The 20965-nt window shown below is 39.9% G+C and overlaps 1 protein-coding gene across 11 annotated transcripts in view; it reads left to right on the top strand.

The window, feature by feature from the left end:
- Window positions 1-20965, top strand: part of pard3aa (par-3 family cell polarity regulator alpha, a) — a 655359-nt gene that overhangs the window by 107110 nt on the left and 527284 nt on the right. For 10 of the 11 annotated variants that reach the window (XM_052015672.1, XM_052015675.1, XM_052015670.1 and 7 more), the window contains exon 2: window positions 11949-12050. The exons of the other annotated variant lie outside the window; for it this stretch is intronic. In XM_052015672.1, coding sequence (XP_051871632.1) covers window positions 11949-12050 — 102 coding nt within the window. The remainder of the gene's footprint in view (window positions 1-11948; window positions 12051-20965) is intronic. 11 annotated transcript variants of the gene reach the window in all.

A 20965-nucleotide genomic window follows, 5' to 3' on the forward strand; every position in this document is an offset into this window, starting at 1 on the left:
CACAGTATAAACATTATTCAGAATTGGGTCTTCAAGTACACAATTTAGGCCAGGAATTTTTTCAGTCACTGCACCTGTCTCTCTGCTGCTCAAGGCTGTCAGTAGAGTAAAAACATTCTGGAGGAAATTCTTACCCCAAGTCATTTCGGTTTTCATAATGTTAAGAATATTTGCATGATGCTGCATTCACATTTGTCACCAAAGTACACAGAAAATTGAATGTCTTGATTTTAATCTTTTTTCTTCTGCCATGAGTTTTGGCTGGAAATGAAGTACAAATGGTAATGTGATGGAAAGATGTGTCTTAGTATGAGAACTGATTGGTTTTAGCTGAAGTATTGGAGTTTCATTTGAAGAATTCACAATATATTAATTAAGTAACCATAGAGTATTGGATCCAATCTGCTTTCTTGAGTGATAGACTAGTTAATATTTAACCCTTTGTTAAGTATGCCTGCTTTATGATGGTAGATAATGTTACTTAAATACCTAATAATAAACTAATGTTGGGTTTCAGTCAATAACCAATTTCATTCATTATCAATAATTTCTCTATATACTCATAAGGTGTGATCCTTTTAGCACTTTTTTTAAGTTCCTCCTTTGGTTTGTTATGTAATTTCTTTTCTTGCTTCAATTGCCCATGCATTTCTTTTTGAATAATTACTTAATACTTGCAGTAAAATATAAAATCAGGCAACCTTTTCAATACTAAATAATTAGGAGACTGCTGATTTAATTTGGTAACAGGTGATTTGTTGACTTGGCTTTAAATGATTTAAATCTGTTTATTAACTACTTACTCCAATAACTGATTTATGAAAGAATTTGCAGATTTGAGGAATGCCTTGTTGAAACTGTGTACATGCCATTGAGCTGTTGATTAAAGAATGTGGTTATTGACTGGGTTTCTGAATTAGCTCCTCAGCTCTGTATTCATCACACTTCTGTTCCTAGTCCTTTTAATCCTTAGCCATACACTCCACCTGCCATCATAATTCCAGAATTGCAACTGACTTCAAATCCAGTTCCCCTTTTTTTTGCATCTCCCTGACTCTCTTTATGGTACTGTACCCAAACTATCGGGCACCTGTTCAGTACCAGGCTATGTCTGTCTATGAGTTTGTTCCCTGGGCATTGCAAACTCCAATGTCCATAAGAAGTTTGTGGATTGGAAAAAGAACTGGAGTGGGGGATGGGTTTATCCATTGGAGAATGACTCCAGTGGCTTTGATGTGCTGTTTTAAAAATTTTCAGTACTTGTGAAACCAGAAAACCAGAAAGTTAGTTAGTGGAGGTGACATGCATGTCACCTAAAGGGTTACTGTTTCAGTTCTCGCAGAAGACCAGAGATACTGGTTCAAAATATCCTGCAGCTGAGAAGAATCAAGTAAAATGACTTTCTATTCTGCCATAATTTTTGGGAGGAAAGACATGATTAAAGCACCAGCAATTACCTCCTACGCTACTCATTAGTATGCTGACTGGAAATATGCCATACAAACTGCACACAAACAAAAAAGAACAATTCGTTATAATGCTACACTGCCTCAGTTTTGTGCATCATTCCACAGCTTGGTCAGATTTGTATGCTAATCCATGTATACCATGTACATAGACACATTGTGACAGTGAAGAACCATCCAAAGATGATCATTTCCATAGCAGCAAATAATAACGAGTCTTCTGTATTGTGATACATTCCACTTGGGTCGATTTGTCATCTGATGCTTATAATGTTTTTATGACTTCCTTTCAGCCTTCATTGTTTAAAATTCAGCAGACGTGAGCTTAATTGACACATGCTTGCAGATTTAGACAGTGATATTTTGTGGATTCGCCTTTTGCCTTAAGAGCCCATGTTTGAAATGCTACACTCCTTGGTGTACAAAAGAATGGCAGTATTCCGCAAAATTTGAATAGATTGCTATTTGTAGTCACTTCCTCAGTCCTCTTCCTATTCTACTAATTTGCCTGGCACAGTTGGAAATTAGCCTTATTTAGTGACGAACTGTGTAGCCTGCCAAAGCAAGAGTGCATTGTCAAGTACAGTCAACAGACCAGTTAAATGAAGCAAGAGGTTTGTGTGTCATCCGATAAAGACGTTTATACTGAACAGTCAGGTGTCTAAGATGGAAGAATACTTGCTGTCACATAATAACTTGTGGGTAACATGCAGATTGGAGATAACATTACTGCCAACTGAATACAGGCAGCTAGATTTGGGTAAGTGAGAAGATCCTGGAGGGTTTGAGAGATGATAATATTGAAATTGTGCATCTGGATATGTATGAGCCAGTGCAGGCTAGTGTGCACAATGGTGACATGTGAACAGGATCTTGTGGCATGAGTTAAGGTATAGGTGGTTTTGAAAGTTCTTGGCGAGATGAGAGATTCATCAGAAGGGCACAAACATATCAGGAAGTTGTTCTCAAACAGTATGATGTGCACTCAGATTTGCTCAAAAATTGCAGAAGGGGACAGAAAAACACTTCCTTATCAATTTTCCTTGTAAACTATGCCTTACTAGATAGATCAATTGAAGAAGATGAAAACAATGAGCTTGGATTGTCTGACCTTTTGAGGAATGGTTATGGGTACAGTTGCTGGAACCTACATTTTTTTTTGTTGGGGCAGAGATTGGCTTCACCAAGCCAGCCAATCTTTGTCCCAAAAAATATCCCCAAAGACCAACCTTCCAGTCTCCCCAGATATCAGTCCCTCATCATGGTGATGGCCTCCACAAAATCTCCAAGTCTTTCCACTGGCAGATGCTTTCTCAGTGGATCTGGTCTGCTGAACAGTCAAAGCTTCTGACGAGATGAGACTCCAGAAAGGAATGGAGTCGCTGTCTGAGTTTGGGACTTGGTGGTGGACTGGTGCTTTCTGGGGGTCAGGGAGGGGAGTGTATATTTTGTGTGTTGTTTATCTTGTATGGCAGCAGCATTGCGTAGTAAAAGATGGAGAGCTCTTTGATATTTGTAATGCTTATTTTCGAGCATTTGGTGTGATGAAAGAACTCATTGTATCTGCCCAACATGGCTTCTGAGAGGGACCAGTCCTGCAGTCATGAACTGGTTGATGATAATATGGGTCATTATATGGATAAAATGTTAGTTTGTCAACTTTTTTAATAGTTCCTGTTGTTATTTATTTTGAATGTCTTAAGTGAAATGTGTGTTTAAAAAAAAGTCTGCAGATACAGTAAATTTGAAATAAAATGTCCACATATCAAGTCCTGTCCTCACACATGCTGTCTGATCTGTCTATCTCCAGCATTTTCTGTGATCTGTGTTTTTGGATGTAATTTGGATGCGGTTTGCTTACCTGCCACACTACCACCTTTGCAATTTGTATTTAAAATAAGATGATGCTTCCCGAGCTTCAGTTTACTGAAGTCAAAAAAATAAATCTACTCCTGAACCACTTGATGTCTCTCTTTTGGCCATTCTTTGTAACATAATTAAGTAATGATAATTAAATCATGTGCGTGTGTGTAGGCTGATCACCTGCGCGGCAAGGATGATGAGAGGAAAAGGAACAACACACTTTCTGGCCAAAAGTACATTAAAAAAAACTGGCAAGTGTGATTGAGACTGGTATTCTGGGGAAGAAATTGACATTCACCTGAATTGAGTGCAGATTAATTAATGGAAGCACACTCTGGTTGTTGACGGCAAACAATCTTTAACTATCTTGTTGAAATTATCTTCAGGTCATGGAAGGCTCATGAAATAATGTAATTGATATGGTGAATGTGGAATTTTGTTACATTAGATAATTTGATTGAGGAATAATATTGCTACTGTTAAAATGTTTCTGTGAATCTGGCTTCGAGCTTGCAAAAGGCTATTCAGACCACCCACACATACTTGGGTTTAGCCGCAGTCCTTTTGCCTTTGGCTGATGCCAGCTGTTGAGATGTTCAGTGATGTATTGCACATTTGCTGGCAAAGTCTTTTGAAGTGATAAGATTTTAAAAGATGTGAATATCTTGCCAAGCTCAATGACAGCTTTGAATTTTGGAAAGCTGACTTGTGAACAACTGTGGTTTCAAGACGAAGTGAGTGCCAGCTCTATGAAGCACCTGTCAGGGAGTTAAATCAACCAGGTATCATTTGTGTATGAAGTTACTTGTGTGATCAGTGGTCTTGAAAAGCACTAACTTAAATTTGTCCGATGCCAATTTGTGCATGCAGGCTGCTTATTATTCTGAAGGACTATAATAAAGGAAATAACAATGGATAGTTGTCATTAAGATGGGTCATGTGACTGGTGGTGGGGTCTCTTATATTTCCCTCTTCTCCTTTCTGCTCTTTGGTGGGATCACTCGCGTGATGATTTCCTGATCTGCTGTTCCATCTCCACCCACCACTCCCAGCCCCATGGCACCTTCCAATTGGAGGATATGCATTGCCTATCAATTCACCTCTTCCCTTCACACCATCAAGGGACCAAAGCAATCATTCCAGGTGAAACAGGGATTCACTTGCACTTCCAATCGAGTGTACTGCATCTGGTTTTCACAATGTTGCCTCCTCTCCATTGAGGAAACCAGACACAGGTTGGGTGATTACTTTGCAGAGCATCTGTGCACAATTTGCACTCATGATCCTGAGCTTCCATTTGCCTGCTATTGTAATTCCCCATCCCACTCACACTCTGCCTCTCTATATGTGGCTTCCGGGACTGTTACAGTAAGGCCCACTGTAAGCTCGAAGTCTGGACACATTGCAACCAGCAGGATTTAGCATTGAATTCTCCAAATTCAGGTAACTTGCTCTTTCTTTGTGTTTGTATCAGAACTGGCCATTTGTCCTTGCTATTCTTCTCCCTTTTTCTGTCATTTGTATACTTGGGCCTGTTCAGCACATCCCAGTCGGCCACTCTATATAACATCACCAAGATTTCATAACATTAGCGACTCATTGCGCAAACAAAGGAGCTTAATTTTCCATGCAATTGGGTATCCAGTATTTTCAGCCTCGTATAGACGTTCCCATTGTTCCACCCATTGCCCTCCCTCACTTTCTCTGTTATTTGTATTAACTGGCTTTCTTTCTCAGTTCTGATGAAGGATGTCAGATCTGTGATATTAACCAGTTTCTCTTTCCACAGACACTGCCTGAGTGGCTGCGATCTTCCAGCATTTCTTTTGTGGTTTCAGATTCCAGCACCTGCACTTTCATTTGTTTGAAACTAAAGTTGACCTTGTTGTGCTAAGCTGAAGTCCTCTACTGCAGACCACAACTGAAGCTCAGTCTGCAACTTGAAACAGCAAACTATCACAAGCAATAAAAAGTATAGAACAGAATTGGAGAGGGGCAGGAGTGGGAGTCAAATGGTTGACTTGCATGGGACAAAATACCACTGTAAATGTGATCATCAGTGCACACTCTCCCTTGTTTCAATCATTGCATTCACTCCAAAGGAAAATCTATTCCCAAGTATGTCTTAAGGTGATTTGTAGAAATTTCAAACAAAACAAGTTGAACCTGGGGCACATAACAATGAGTGTGGGCCAGGTGGGCAAAGCTGTGGTTTAAAAAAAGTAGCCTTAAAGCAGTGCCTTAAAGGAGAAAAAGGTATGGTTGAGGGTTCAAAGTGCAGAATGTTAGAGAAATAAAGGACTGCAGATGCTGGAATCTAGATGAAAAACACTATGATGCTGGAGGAACTCAGCAGGCCAGGCAGCGTCCGTGGAAAAAAGCAGGCAGTCAATGTTTCGGGTCAGGACCCTTCTTCAGGACTGAAGATAGGAAAAGGGGAAGCCCAATATATAGGAGGGAAAAGCAGAGCAGTGATAAGTAGATAAAAGAGGGGAGGTGGGGTGGGCACAGGTTTGGTGATTGGTAGATGCATTTAAGAGATAGTGATAGGCAGGTGTGGGGGAGGAGGGGAGAGCAGATCCACCAGGGGATGGGTAAAAGGTTTAAAAAAAAGAGGCTAGGAAAGGGAAGAAGAAGCAGGGTCGAGGGGTGGGGGTTGTGGGAAGGTGGGGTGGGGATTACCTAAAGTGGGAGAATTCACTATTCATGTTGTTAGGTTACAAGGTTCCAAGACGGAAAATAAGGTGCTGTTTCTCCTGTTTGCACTTGGAATTCTCCTGGCAGTGGAAGAGGCCGAGGACTGTCACATCAGTGATAGTATGGGAGGGGGAGTTGAAGTGACTGGCAATGGGGAGATGAAGATCGCGGTTATGGACAGAGCACAGGTGGTCTGCAAAACGGTCACCTCATCTGCGTTTGGTCTCACCAATGTAGAGGAGGCCACACTTGGAGCACCGAATGCAGTAGATGATATTAAGGGAGGTGCAGGTTAATCTCTGTCTCACATGATAGGACTGTTCGGGTCCCTGGATGGAGGTGGTGCAGGGGGAGGTGTTCCACCTATGGTGGGGGCAGTGGAAAGTTCCTGGACTGGGGGGGGGGGTGGGAGGAGTGAACGAGGGAGTTGTGGAGAGAGCAGTCCCTGCGAAAGGCAGAAGGGGATGGGGAGGGGAATGTTAGACCTTTGGTCCTAAGTTTTGCACAGCATAGGAATCAGTGGTGCAGAAATTGGATTGGGTTTGCACAGAAAGTCAGAATTGAAGGAATGGTGATTTGTTTTTACATAAAGCTGAATCTACATGAGCATCATCTAATTTTATTTGCATCTTAGTCCTTTCTCTCCTTGCTAATTTCGAGTCTGGACTTGGCTGATTCTGGTTGGATTTCTTCAGTTTGATTTCTGACCTATGTAACGTCTTTAACCAGATTGATTGTGACTCTGGTTTTTGTTCCAGGTGCTCTCTGAGAGGGATTTTGTTGTGATTAAGCCCACTATCTTTCCCACCACCTCTCCTGGGCCAGCTTCAAAGAACGACTTCCCCACGTTTCCATTATTCCATACCTTTAAATGAGCATATCTCACAAAATACCTTCCTCAACCAGTGTCCCTGTTGCTGACATGTCCAATGAATCTCGCTCTGACTTTTTTTTCCTTCGTGTATATGCTGCTCTTGAGAATGTAATTGGAAAATATGCATTACCTTTCACATTTGTGACAAAAGCGACTCATGAGCTTGTTGACCAATTGTCCTGTTGTTAAGAATAGTTCCATTATTTTCAAATAGTCTGTGGTGAATTGAGTGCAGTTGGTTTGTGGCTGTGTATTGGGCTAAGGATTCAATCCAGAGGTCTGTATTTAAATGGGAATCTTATTCAGTATTTGTCTGGCAACATGGAGGAAAGTTAAGAAATGTGCATGAAAGCTTTGATTGTTGACATGTTTACAAAAAAAGTTACTGGTTCACTGATACCCTTCAGAAAAAGGGATCCTCCAATATCCATTTGGTGCATTAGCCCTGCATTACCATATGTAACTTTGGTGAGGCTGCACTCGGAGGATTCAGTGCAATTCTGGTCGCCCCATTACAGGAAGGAAGTGGAGGCTTTAGGAGAGGGTGCAGGAGACCTTGACAAGGATGCTGCCTGGTTTAGAGGGTATGAGCTGTAAGGAGAGGTTGGACAAACTGGAGTTGTTTTCTCTGAAGCGTCAGAGGTTGAGAGGAGACCTGATAGAAGTTGATGAAATTATGAGAGGCATAGATAGGGTAGACGGAATCTTTTTCCCAGCGTAGAAATGTTAAAAGAGGGCATGCCTTTGAGGTGAGAGGGGGAAAGTTTAAAGGAAATGTGTGGGGCAAGTTTTTTAACACAGAATAATAGGTGCCTAGAATGGACTGCCAGGGGTAGGAGTGGAAGCAGATATGATCGTGGTGTTTAGGAGGCTGTCAGACAGGCACATGAAGAAGCAGGGAGTGGAGGGATTTCAATCATGTACCGGCAGAAGAGATTTGATTTAATTTGGCACTGTATTCAGCGTAGACATTTTGGGCCGAAGGCCCTGTTCCTGTGCTGTGTTGTTCTATGTACCAGGTAGCAGTGATCTTCATCCTCCTATATTCTTCTGAGATAGTCATAGTTATACAGCACAGAAACAGGCCCTTAAGCCCAATTAGTCCATGCCAACCAAGATGCCCCATCCAAGCTAGTCCTATTTGCCAGCATTTGGCCCATAACCTTCTAAACTTTTTCAAACCACGTACCTGCCCAACTGTCTTTTAAAAGTTGTTAATTGTTTGTGCCTCAACTTTTTCCTCTGGCAGCTCATTCCACATGGACACCTCTCTGTGTATGAAAAGTTGCCCCTCAAGTTCCTATCAGATCTGGAAGATGTGCAGCAGCCACCTGAAGGATTTGGAAAGAAACTTCCAAATTCACTCAGAAATGTCCTCAGCATCTGGGCCCTAGTTATGCTCAGTTAGCCCTCCAGCAAGGCCAGAACCTTCATGTGTCTTACCACAGACTCCTGAAATAGGGAGTATTTTCCTCTCTGTAAGGGAAAGAGATAACCAGGAAGCTGTGGGGAAAAAATTGAATCATGTGCTTAAAACCTCCCTTTATTGCAACTCCTGGGCCTCATTGGACCATGAGCACTCAGAGTGGAGAAGCATCGAGAACCTCCAGGTTATGTATTGGCAATGGGCAGAAGCCCTGTGTAAGTTGGAGAAGGAGAGCCCCTTTTTTTTTACAAGCTTTCTAACTGCCTTCCCAGTCAGGCACCTCCAGCTAAATGTGGAAGAGTCTGCAGTTCCCATATTGGCCTTAGCAGCCGCCTTGGAACCCAAAAAACTAGAGGAAAAGGAAATCTTTGCCACTCCTGAGGGACTGCTTGACAAGAGGATGTCTTAGTTGATTCTTAAAGGATTTGCAATTATATTGGTAATTGGTTTATTATTGTCACATGTATGAGATACAGAGAAAAGCTTTTGTTTGCATGCCATCCAGACAGATCATTCCATACCTAAGTACACTGAGAGTGCAAAAAGGGGGAAAAATGCAGTATATTGAGTTATAGTTACAGAGAAAGTGCAGTAGACGAATCTTGAACTGTTCAGTTTTATAATAAACTTAGTTGAGATAAGTAATTAATGCAAGTTTCCTGTTTTGCCCATATCATGAGCAAAGTTTGAACTGGCACTGGTTCCTGGAGGTCCGTGATTCTTTGTTCCTGAACAACATTTGTTCATTGAACATTGGCCATCATGTGGTATTTGCCTTTAGTTTAGTTATAGATGTTATTGTTTCAGCCACAAAGAAAAATATAATGCCATGTTGAATAAATATTGTTTGGTGAATGCAGTTACATGCTTTATTTAGATAATTGAGTTTCAGTACTTCTGTATTTTTGAATACATGGCATGAGTGCAAACCTGTAAATTTCTCAATGATATTTTTGTAATATGTACACTGGCCTCTTGAAATCAAAATAAAAGATTCCTGACTGTTGGTCACAAATGACTGATGAATATTCTGTTGCTTCAGGTCCGAAGAGAAAACCGACTGGCTTCAAAATATTTTATTATTTGATGAACGAGCTGAATATGGCCTAGCTCTCTCCATCCCCCTCCCCACCCTGTATAAACCCTCAGGAGACTATTTTCAGTGAAGTATCCCTTTGTAACTTCAATGTGATTTTCTTTTACAAAGACAAAAACATAAACATAATTTGATGAGGGTGAATAATGGAAAGGAAGGGACAGAAGTATTTTTATGCTGGTTCCAGATGAGTTGTATTTGCAAGACCGAGTGGAAGATAAAGCAGATGTGTAAATGCCTGAAATCCTCATCATATTTGCCGCATGAGTAAAGCACTTGCTCATTGAACTGCAATGATACGTTTCTGAAGTCCATTCCTGCAAAGTTGGAATAGCTTTGGATAGCCTGCAATTGCTGACTCAAATATTTTTCCTTGTTCTTCATGAAAACAAAAGCAGCTGCACTAAAGCTTCATTTTTTTTAATGGTGAGAGTGTTATCATTTTGCTGACAAACAATTCTGTTTACTTGGCAACAAATATATTTCCTTGAGAGGAAATGTCGTCGTGAAATGGTTGCGATACAAGCTAAGATACTTGCATCTTTCCAAATGCTGGAGCTGTGTTTGTACTTAGTATTTTTGTTAATATTTTTGCCCTATTTTTGAAAACTTGTACTATATTAAGATGAGATATCTTTATTAGTCACATGTACATTGAAACAGCCAGTGAAATGCATCTTTTTGCATAGTGTGTTCTGGGGGCAGCCCACAAGATTGGATGTGTGCAGAAATATTTTCTATTCAAACTATTTTTTATATAATAGAAGCAAATCATTGAAAGCAAATGATGTGCAAGTTGGACAGTACCAACTAAATGTTACCCTGTAGGTGGAAACCAAGCAGCTCATCACAGTCATTTACATGTAAATTTTTTTAAATAGTATAGATTGACAAGGCCAATGAATGCTGTCATAGATTGGAACAGGGTACGGTATAATTAGTCTAAATGTCCTTCTCTGCATGGTGCATTTTAAAGTGGTATCCTGAGAGCAGCTTTCAATTGAAACCAGTTTTTTGGAAATGAGGAAAATATTTTGGTTGAAAGAGAAAGTAAGAACTTTGTACGATGATTTACGCCAAATTATGACCTTATTGGCTTCCTTATTGTCTTAGTACAAGAATAGAGTTAGTATTTGAGGTGCTGTCGTGGTTTCTGGGTATAATTGGTTGACTGCTGCTGGGTGAAGAATGGAGATGATCTCAGCACTCACAGCATTTTAAATTTTGGGGGTGGTTGTGAGAAAATAAAAGATTGGTGACGTATAAAATGTCAAATGTTTTCCTTGTGGATAAACTTAAGAGCTCTACAGTCCTGAGAACTGCTGTTTGCCTGAATAGTTATATTGGAGTAAGTCTCCCAGTATACAACCTACCCCCCCCCCCCCCCCCCCCCCCCCGCATGCCCACGATTAACCCTGGCAAGGTGAGTGGAAGATTGATTGTGAATTTATTTTCAGTGAGTTAGACTGTTAGTGCACTTCTGATCCTAAGTGCAAATTCTGGCCTTTTTATTCCTGGTTTTCTCTGCCTGGCAGGGTCATGGAACCCAAGGTTAGAGAACAGATGTCAGTGGCTTGAGTACACAAACTGTGTGTCATTGCCCTCCATTTTGATTTCTGTTCAAAGCTTCGTGCAGTGTGAGGGGTTATTCTTTTGGAAGTTAAAGCTATGTTCCCAGTGTTTCAAATTTCCTTGTTGGACACAGTGGCTTCATTGTCGTGTACCCTACTGACTATCAAACAGATTATAAACAAAACAGTTCATTATAAATCTATCTTGTGTACTCTATTGAATACAACCCCAAATATTTAATATTCACTTCACACCAAAACATGAGTCGATTTAAGCCTTAACTCATGGTGGAACCACTTGGTCCAACACTGTGGTGTTAAACTGGTTCCTACATCCACACTTGTGCATCGGAAACAAAATTGGCACCAACACTTTGGAAAGGAACATGAATTAACCCACAGGGACATCTGAAATCTCTGAAATCAATGATGCACATGAAATATACGCGTCTATGTTCATACACAACATGACATTTTTTCAGGTTGATTTTTTTTCTCACCTTTGAATCTTTCCAGTTTATGAACAGGAATTTGTATATGGCTTTTTACTTGTCGATGCCAAATACTGGTTAATTTTGGTCTTTTTCTACTCCATTTGATCTTTCGACACAATTAGCTTCATTTAGAGCAGAGAAATGTATTTTTATTTGTCTGAGAAGTCTGAGAATCTTTAAGAAGTCAACTTGGCTCTTGATCTTAAAGAAATGCAATTGATCTCACTTCAAAGATAATGAAGACTTAAGAAATATTGTATTCTGGCAGCTTGCAGCAAGAGGTTTTCTGATGAGATTTCCCTCTGAAATAGAGAGCCTCCTGTTACTTCAATCTCATCTTTTTATGGTCAATAGAATTTCAGTACATCATGCACTGAAATTCTATTGACCAGAAAAAGATGAGATTAGAGCTTCCTCCATTTAACTGCTGCCACTAAAATTTTTCTTTCCCTCCCTGTTAGGATCCAGGTTACTGGGTACAAGTGCATCGCTTGGAGCACAGCGATGGTGGCATTTTGGATCTTGATGACATCCTCTCTGACGTTGCTGATGATAAGGACCGAGTGAGTAACAAACCAACACTCTGCTTTTCATTCATAGTTAGTTACTGTGGCACATGTTAAGGGTTTTGGGCAGTATTCTTAATGTGGAAAATACTAGAAGCCTGTGGTTGCTTTGACTAATGTGGGAAAACTTGGTTTGTTGCTCATCAGTCTTAATGGTGAGCTCTTCTTTTAATGTGGCTAGCCAGATGAGGAAGATACCATGTCCTTGAGCCTGGTTTATGCTCAGCAGTCGGCTTCATCCTGAAGTTGAGTTTGCTTTGTTTTCCCTGCAGCGCAGGGGTTAATCTGCTGGAGTTTATTTTGGGTACATTGGGTGAATAAAAAATACTTTGGTGTGATCGACTCTCAATCCTTTTGATGCACTCTGGTCTGCATCCAACACGTGAAAAGGAATTCGACTGACAGTGGTCATTCTGAGTTGGTAAGATGGAGAGGAGGATGATAGAACATCAAGGTGTGAGTGAAAATGGAAACACAATCAGGAAGGAGTACTCCATATCAGTGGCAGCATCTATGGAGTGAGGCAGGCTGGGTTAAAATTTCAGTTTATGACTTTCCCTCAACATAGCTGAACAGTGTCTGTGGAATTGAGACATCTAGTGGTGAGAAACAAGCACTTCACGCTTTTCCCAGTGGTTTGTTTCCAGTTTTGATGGTGATTTGTTTTTGCAACTTCCTATTAAATTTGTGGATGCTCATAGCAGATAGCTGAAAGAACTTTGTGTTAAAGTGCTGAATGTGGGATTTCAGATCTTCCATCTTACTCATGCTAATGTTGGCAGGTGAAGCCAAATAAAAATAATTTTTTTGAATCACGATTGATAGTTACTTGGAGATGTTAGAAAATTTAAATTTTTTTTCTGGAATGAGGTATCATGAAATCAAATTTGTCAATCATTCTCATAATTGTTGCTTTTGCTTTGCCTATGTGACATAGATGCTTGGGACTTTCAAGCTGTCAGCTGCTCTGTTGATTTATTTCTCTTCTGGATTTCTTTTCAATGTCAGGATATGTGACATGTTAGTACCATTTTTTATTTTAAATGTGCATCGCACCCAGTTTTGTATTGAAAATTTTCAGAAGAGTGGGTTTTGAGCACTGTAGCAGTATGATGGAGTACTGTTGCATTGTGGGCTTATTCTGAAAGTCTTCCACTTGAGTCTTGGACAGTGTGGGGTTGATTTCATTTTGCAAGAACACTATGAAATTAATACTTCAAAAAGTTTCTAATAAGACATGTGGATGTTAATTATATTACCTTTTGCTTCTCTTTCGTAGTGATTACCTGCTCATGCTGTCCTTCAAGGATCCTTATATTCCTCCCTTGCCCATTGCACTATGACACTTCATCCTTGGTGATTTCAGTTGTAACATTAACTCAACAAGCCAGTGCTTCCTAAATCCTACACTGTCTCTCCAAGTCACCCAATATTTGGTCAGGTGCCACTGTATAGATGAATGAATCTCACCACACAGGGCCAAGGAGGTATTGAGAAGAGTAGATGTTTGCTTAGCTGCAAGGCACAAAAATGCAAGTCACCAAGACACAGTGACAGGATGGGGCAAAGTGCAGTCTCACAAATATTAGCTTTGTGGTACTGTTATTCATAGTTTTGGTTAATGATTTCAATTTGAGAATCAAACATGCTTTTAAGATTTGCAGATAATATTAAATCAGTAGGGTTAGTCAAATATGAGGATAACTGTCACAAATTAGCAACAAGACATGAATACCAGAATGGGCACCTTATTAGCAAATGAATTCAACACTGGCTTGGAGGTGTGATTAATACGTTTTGGAGAGCTGAGGGTAAGTTTTGCATCAACTGTGGCCTTTCTGTTTCTGTCATCGTTCTCATAGGTGGGGTCATCTCCCAACATGTCAATGCAAATTTCACTTTCTGTATAACCTTGCCTTCCAAAAACGCTGTATTTTTTGTATTTGCATCCAGGGAGGGGAAATACCCTTCAAGTTGTTTTTTGACTCCCAACATTCTCCCATTTGTCACAATGAATCTGGAACTGTTTATCCGTTCAAGTAGTCAATCACCTTAGCCTTTGTCCCTGTCCCCAGCGAAACCTTCACTGTCATGGGCACCTTCTCTGTGGACTTTGTCCACACTTCTCACTGCCTCGGTTAAGCACCCAACATAATCAAAGACCCCATCCACCCAGATATTCTCTCTTCTGCCCCCTCCCATAGGGCAGAAGATAGAAAATCCTGAAAGCACATACCACTCGGCTCAAAGAAGCTTCTATCCTGCTGTTCTAAGACTATGGAATGGTCCACTAGCATGATAAGATGGACTCTTGATCTCATAATCTACCTTGTTATGGCCTTGCGCCTTGCTGTCTGCCTGCACTGCACTTTCTTTGTAACTGAAACACTTCATTCTGCAGTTTGTTATTGTTTTAGCCTGGACAACCTCAATGTGCTGTTGTAATGAAATGATCCGTATGGATGGTATGCAAGACAAGTTTTTCCACAGTACCTCGGTACATGAGACAACAATAAATCAATTTACCAAAAATGTACCAATTTACCTCTTTCTGAGCACCATGTTAATACCAAATTTGAAGTCCTAAAGAGACAAGCAGGAATGTATCCAGTGCAAGCTGGTGAAACCATGCATTTGAAAGGATTGTAATGCTCACGTACCTGAATGTGTCAAACTCTCATACTTGAATGTGGCCACACCACATTGAAGTATGTGAGCATTACAATCCTTTGCCAGAATGAGCAACTGAATTTCCATGATCTAACATAAAGCAAGATGTCTTTTAACTGGATATCTTCAATATCTTGGTGATGGATGTGTTTAAGAGGCACTCAGACAGATGCATGAACAGGCAGGGAATGGAGGGATTTTGACTGCCTGCAAGGAGAAATGCAGTTTGAATTGACATCATGGTAACCATGGACAATGTGGGCTAAAGGTGCAGTTCCTATGCTGTACTGTTCGATGTTCTATGTTTTTGGGTCATGTCTCTTCGGAATATTTGCTGATTGATGCTCTTAAATGAAGCAACTTTTATTGTTCTTTGTATGCATTGTCATAGACTTAAATTGCATCATCTGCAGACGTGCAGGTATTGAAGTGAATTGCAAATACAATCTTCAGACTGGCCAACCCCAGTTTAGAGAGATGCTTTGGTTGGCAGCAAAGAACTTAGATGTATGCAGAGGACTAATATTACTTTTAAAGGGAAGTATCCAGGCAGGCCAGCACAAGAAAGCTATGTAATCTGCTTCATTCAATAGGTTGTTAAATTTTGAAATAAGATTCCAACCCCACCCAATTCCAGTCCAGTTTTATTCTTTGTCATATTTTCAATGCAATGAAAATCCTTGGGTGAAAGGTTTGATTTCATCTCAGAAGCAATTAAATGCTGTTATTGGAATTCTTAAGGGTGCTTTTATGTGGAGCTTGAGGGAATTGTTGGATGGATCAGCAAATTTGGGCTGATTAGCCTCTCTTGCTTGTGGTTTCATGATCACTTGCATTTTCTTGATGACAAGTTGGGCTTTAGACTTCTGAGATTTTATGGGATCACTGCAGCAATGCCCATTTGTTTTCACCAATATCCAAATATGCACATTCCATCAGGGTATTGTGAAAAAAAAACAGGGAGTCCTGTTATATTTTCTGCATTCACCTTGGAAACTGAGGACAGTTTCAGAACCTCACCACATTTGATCTGTCCTGTAAAGTCGGCAAGAGTTTCTAGTGCACAATGCATTTGACAAAAATGTAAAGTAGCTTTGACTCAGTGCAGAAATTAGTGCAGAAAGTTGAATTTGCACCTATGAAAGATGTAAAAACATCTCACAGTGATGAGAGTCTTGCAATGCTTCTGAATAAAAATTGGCCAGTTTTTTTTTACCTACAGTCTTTATTGATATGTGTGTGTGCATAGATATAAACATATATATATATATATATATATATATATATATAATATGTCTGTGTGTGTGTGTGTATATATAGATATATATATATATGTATATATGTATATATATATATATATGTATATATATATGTATATATATATATAATAAGATAATGCATGTTTTCTTGGATCAAGGAAGGTAAGATGTATGTGTGAAATAATGAACTGATCTATGCTTAGTTTGTTGAAAATTCTTTGAAAAGTAAGCATTGCAAGCATTAAAATAATAATTATAGTTTTGTTTCCTGAAGAAATAGTTGGAAGGATTTATTTAAGTTGATTTTCATTTGGACATTTCTTAACAATTTCTTCCCAATTTATCATGTTTGCTGTGATGCATTTCTTGCCCAGATGTAATGGTGATTAGTAAAATTCAGTTTATCTACTTCTCACAGGACCTTTTGATAATTGTTAAAGTTATCATTTGGGACATTAACATGTTGACAATGAAAGACAAGTAGTATGATCAGTCATAAAAATAGATGGAAAGCAAAGGTTTGACATGTAACTTTCAGATGCTACAGATTCTTGCATGAAGTATTCATGTCAAGTTTGAGGGTTAACTGGGAGGCCACAAGAAACCTGATTTATAAAGCCAAGAGTACATCAAGGCTGATGTCATGGATGGCAGGCTTATGTTTTCAACGTTTAATTCAATAAATGCCCTCTTCCTTGGTACTCAGCAGACAAACAGCATAATTGGTGGTTAGGGGAAGATGTTCATAGCTTTGCTGGGGATCTTGAGTTGCATTTCAGAAGCAGAAGAGGAAGATGTGGCGCATGAAATGGCTTGGGATTGGTAGAGCTGGGCAGACAGTCCAGATCAGGTCTCCAGCTCTTCTGACCCACAAGCAGCTTAAAAATGGGCAAAGTTCTGAATTTGATACTGGCCTTTTCTGACTAACTGTTTACTCCCACTGTGGTACTGGTGATGCAAACAGCCGTTGTGTGCATGAAGTATTTCAGCACCATGTTGCCTTAACTAAGAGATTCTTTGCTTAATAATTTGTGCAACACAAAATATTTACTCTGTTACATTTCAACTGGGTTGCAGACTTAAGGCTGAATCTCTGGCAAAACAAATTAAGTTTAATTGCCTTGTGTATTCCTGGATTCTGGATTTCATTTCTACTGTACAGCTGGGTAATTTGAAGGAAAGCATTTTTGGTTTGCTCGTTTTTCAGTTGTCTGGCTCAATTGTTGAGAATGGTTTGTAAAACATATGGGATCCTAGGATTCATAAATAGAGGCAAGGACTTCAAAGGCAGGGAAATTTCTTGTCAAACTTCTTAGAATAAAGGTCAGTCCACAACTGGAATATTGTGTCCTATTCTGGCCACCTCACTTCAAAATGAATGAGAAAGCTCCAGAGAGAGCAGAAAAGGTTGACGAGGATGGTTGCAGGGATGAAGGCTTCCCGGTCACGGGCACACAAACAGCTTCAGCTGTAAGGTAGGCTCCAGGTCTTGGTGCAAGATGATGTAGTTAGCCTGGACCATTATCTAATCCCTTTTTGCATGATTGCTTTATTGTAATCAAACTTAAACATTGGTTAAGTGATACCTAATTAACCCTAACATTGTGCTGAAATGTTAAGACCATCAGGTACGATAATCAAAATTAAATGTATTGTCTTGACTGAATAGGAGCTCTTGCATCATATTTCATGCAGTTTAACTTCTGCAATTACCGTTGTAATTATCAAATAGCTTGTTCATTTTAAAGAGCTTTCCAGGACTTATTTTAGTTTCCGCTAAGCTTTGACATTCTATAAATAAACTTGTAAGACATCAGAAGATTCCCTCTGATGTTTACTCATCATGTGAGCTTTGTTGAGCAGCAGTTGGGAGTTCTGTTTTGTTTTTGCCATAGAGAAATCTTGGTTTGGGTTAAAATTAGCAAGTGTGTTTTATGTTTAAGAAGAATTAAATACATACATTGTGGGGGTTGTGAGGAAACGAGAGATGTTGATGGGGTAGATGGAGAACAATCAGTGGAAGCTTTTATGAGTGGAGGCTCTTATGGAACACAAATAGAGGCAAGCATTATTTTGTCTGACTGTTTCTTGATCATAAATTCAATGCTTCAGCAAACAGGGTGAATTTTGCAGTGCAGCAATACCGGAAGATATGGATTAGAATTCAGAAAGGCATCTCTTAAGATTGCTTCAACTAATATCAGTGTTCCAATCAACTTTCGTATCTGTTATTGTTGGGTGGCCCAATCAATTCTGACAAGATGAATTATAGATTCCATTGTGTCTTGCAACTTGATGGGGGTGGGAGAAGTAGCTAATTTGATTGGCATCCCTTTAGCCCAGGCTCTGATTCAGAGCTGGGAAAGGGTCAGCGGTCAATCAACAGACCTGCTGGGAATGAAAGACAAAGCTCTGCAGTCTGGAAGCTGGTCCGAGATGATCGCTGACAGAGACGGGGGCAGGCCAAGGCTTCCTTAAGATTAAGGCAGTCTCAGTTTAAAGTAAACTTTGTTCAAAAAATACAGGTTAGTCTGTTGGTCAGATTATTATTTCCTTTACTGTGAATCAAGTTGCACGTGTGATATTTACTAGCTTATGTTCATTTATTGATAGTAAAGTAAATGAGATTGACAGTTTATAGCTGGCCTCATTTGACTGAAGTATTGATTGGTTCACCTTTTGAATCAGAGGAGAGTCTTGTGTGTGGTTACAGTACCCAAGGATGATGGGAGTCGTGCTGCAGCACTGCTGGAATGTGAGACAGTAAATTGTTGAGTTGTTTACCAAGACTTTGGGTGGGAGACATGAAATATGTGACCAGTGTTTATACTAGTTGGACGTTTCATCAGAACAGCAGATTTACAATTATTAGATAAGCCAAATTGACTGTTTTTATGGGTACTTTGGAGACTAAATTCTCTGACTTTTTCTTTGGAAGAGTGACTTGTTGTTACACATCTGTTTCATGTTACTGAGCACTTGGGTTTTTTTTAATCCATTTCTTCTTGAGTTGATTGCTGATGAGGTCAGCATTTATTGCTCATTCCTAATTGTCCTTGCAGGTGGTGGTGAGCCACTACCTTGAGGTACTGCAGTCCTTACTGCCATTGTGCTGTTGGTTAGGGAGTACCAGGATTTTGACTGACTGACTGACAATGAAGTGTTTCAGCGTTGGCCGAGCCAAAAGAAATGGGGAAAAGATGGGGTCATGAAAGTCTTAGAGAAGAAATAATTTTTTAAAATTGTGGCATTGATGGACTGGAATCCAATGGGAGGATGATAAGCAGGAGGTTCATTGGCTTATTGTGATTGGTGCAAGACTGGACAGAGCAGGATCCTAGCAACGTGGGAGCAGTGATCCACTCAACACACTTGTTAGAGAATATGCGGTCTTTTGTATTGTTGCTTTTATTTTGGGTTGTAGGCATTTATCCATGAATTGCCATCCCGTGTTACTGATCTTGGGCATGCAGCTTTGGAGGAAGCAGCCTAAGAGGGGCAGTTATTCATCTCAAAGTAATTGTCACATGTATAAATGTGTAATTAGTGTGGCATTCTGTGTTGGTCATAACAAAATAATTATGATAAAGATAGGTGACATGCAGGTGTTTTTTTGTGGTTTTTGTGCTTGTACTTGTTTGATGTGGCCTTGATGTTAAATTACCTGTCGTGACTCGGTGGCTTTCAACCAGAATAAACCCACTTATTTCCAGCATGCTATTGTCTGCCCGGGCAAGTATTCTTCAGTTGTTGACCTCTGTTTACTATTGTGCTGGATTTCAAGTACATTCTGGAACTTACTTATCTGAACGTTGTCACTTATTAAGATTGGAATAATAGCCTGTGATTGCCACTGACGCAACTTGTGTTGATCTTTATCAATTGTGGAAAGAAATTTGAATAGTTAGTTGGTTCAACATTCTGTACATTGCGGTATTATGGATTTTAAAGTGCTAAAAGGGAGTTAGGTTTCTTAATCAAGTCACTTTTCCACTTTATAGACAGACATAAAAACAAAATATTTCAGATGCTGGAAATCCAACATGAAAACTGAAAGGTTCGGAAGCCTTGGGTAGGTGGAGCAGCATTAGAGAGAGGAAGGCAGGGTTAATGTTTCAGGTCTTGTGGATCAGCCAGAATTTTCTGTTTTCCTTCAGATAAAATGGGAAAGCCTTTTAATATTATAGAGGAACATGATATTCTTTTTGAACATTTTATCAAAATACATTTTGAAGGTGTCATGTAACTTTTCTATTTATGGAGAAAATTACATAACAGAGTGCAGAAGTGGATGCAGTCCTGCAATCCCTCTGATCAATTCGAAAAATGAATGGGGGATAAAGAACACTGTTTAATGGGCATAAAATCAATCAGAATCAAGTTTATTATCACTGACTTGCATGTTGTAAAATTTGTTGTTTTTGTGAGAGCAGTATGGTGCAAAGACATAAAATTACTAGAAATTACAAAATAAATAGTACAAAACAAAAGGAATAAGGAAGTAATGTTCATGGAACATTCAGAAATCTGATCACAGGGGGAAGAAGCTGTAGGTAAATCTTCAGGCTCCTGTACCTCCTCCCTGATGGTAGTAACGAGAATAGAGCACGCCCCGGATGGTGTGGGTCATTAGTGATGGATGTTGCCTTCTTGAGGCACTGCCTCTTGCAGATGTCCTTGATGGTGGGGAGGGTTGTGCCTGTGATGGAGCTGGCTGATGAACCCTCTGCAGCCTCTTGCAATCCTGTGCTTTGGACCCTCCATACCAGGTGGTGATGCAACCAGTCAGAATGCTCTCCACTGTACATCTATAGAAATTTGCAAGAGTATTTCGTGACTTAGCAAATTTCCTCAAATTCCTAATGAAGTCGATCCACTGGTGTGCCTTCTTCGTGATTGCATCAATGTGTCGGGCCCAGAATAGATCCTCAGACGTTGATGCCTAGGCACTTGAAGCTGCTCACCCTTTCCACCGCTGACCTC

This window comes from Pristis pectinata, chromosome 5 (assembly GCF_009764475.1).
Source record: "Pristis pectinata isolate sPriPec2 chromosome 5, sPriPec2.1.pri, whole genome shotgun sequence".
In the NCBI taxonomy this organism is placed as follows: Eukaryota; Metazoa; Chordata; class Chondrichthyes; order Rhinopristiformes; family Pristidae; genus Pristis; species Pristis pectinata.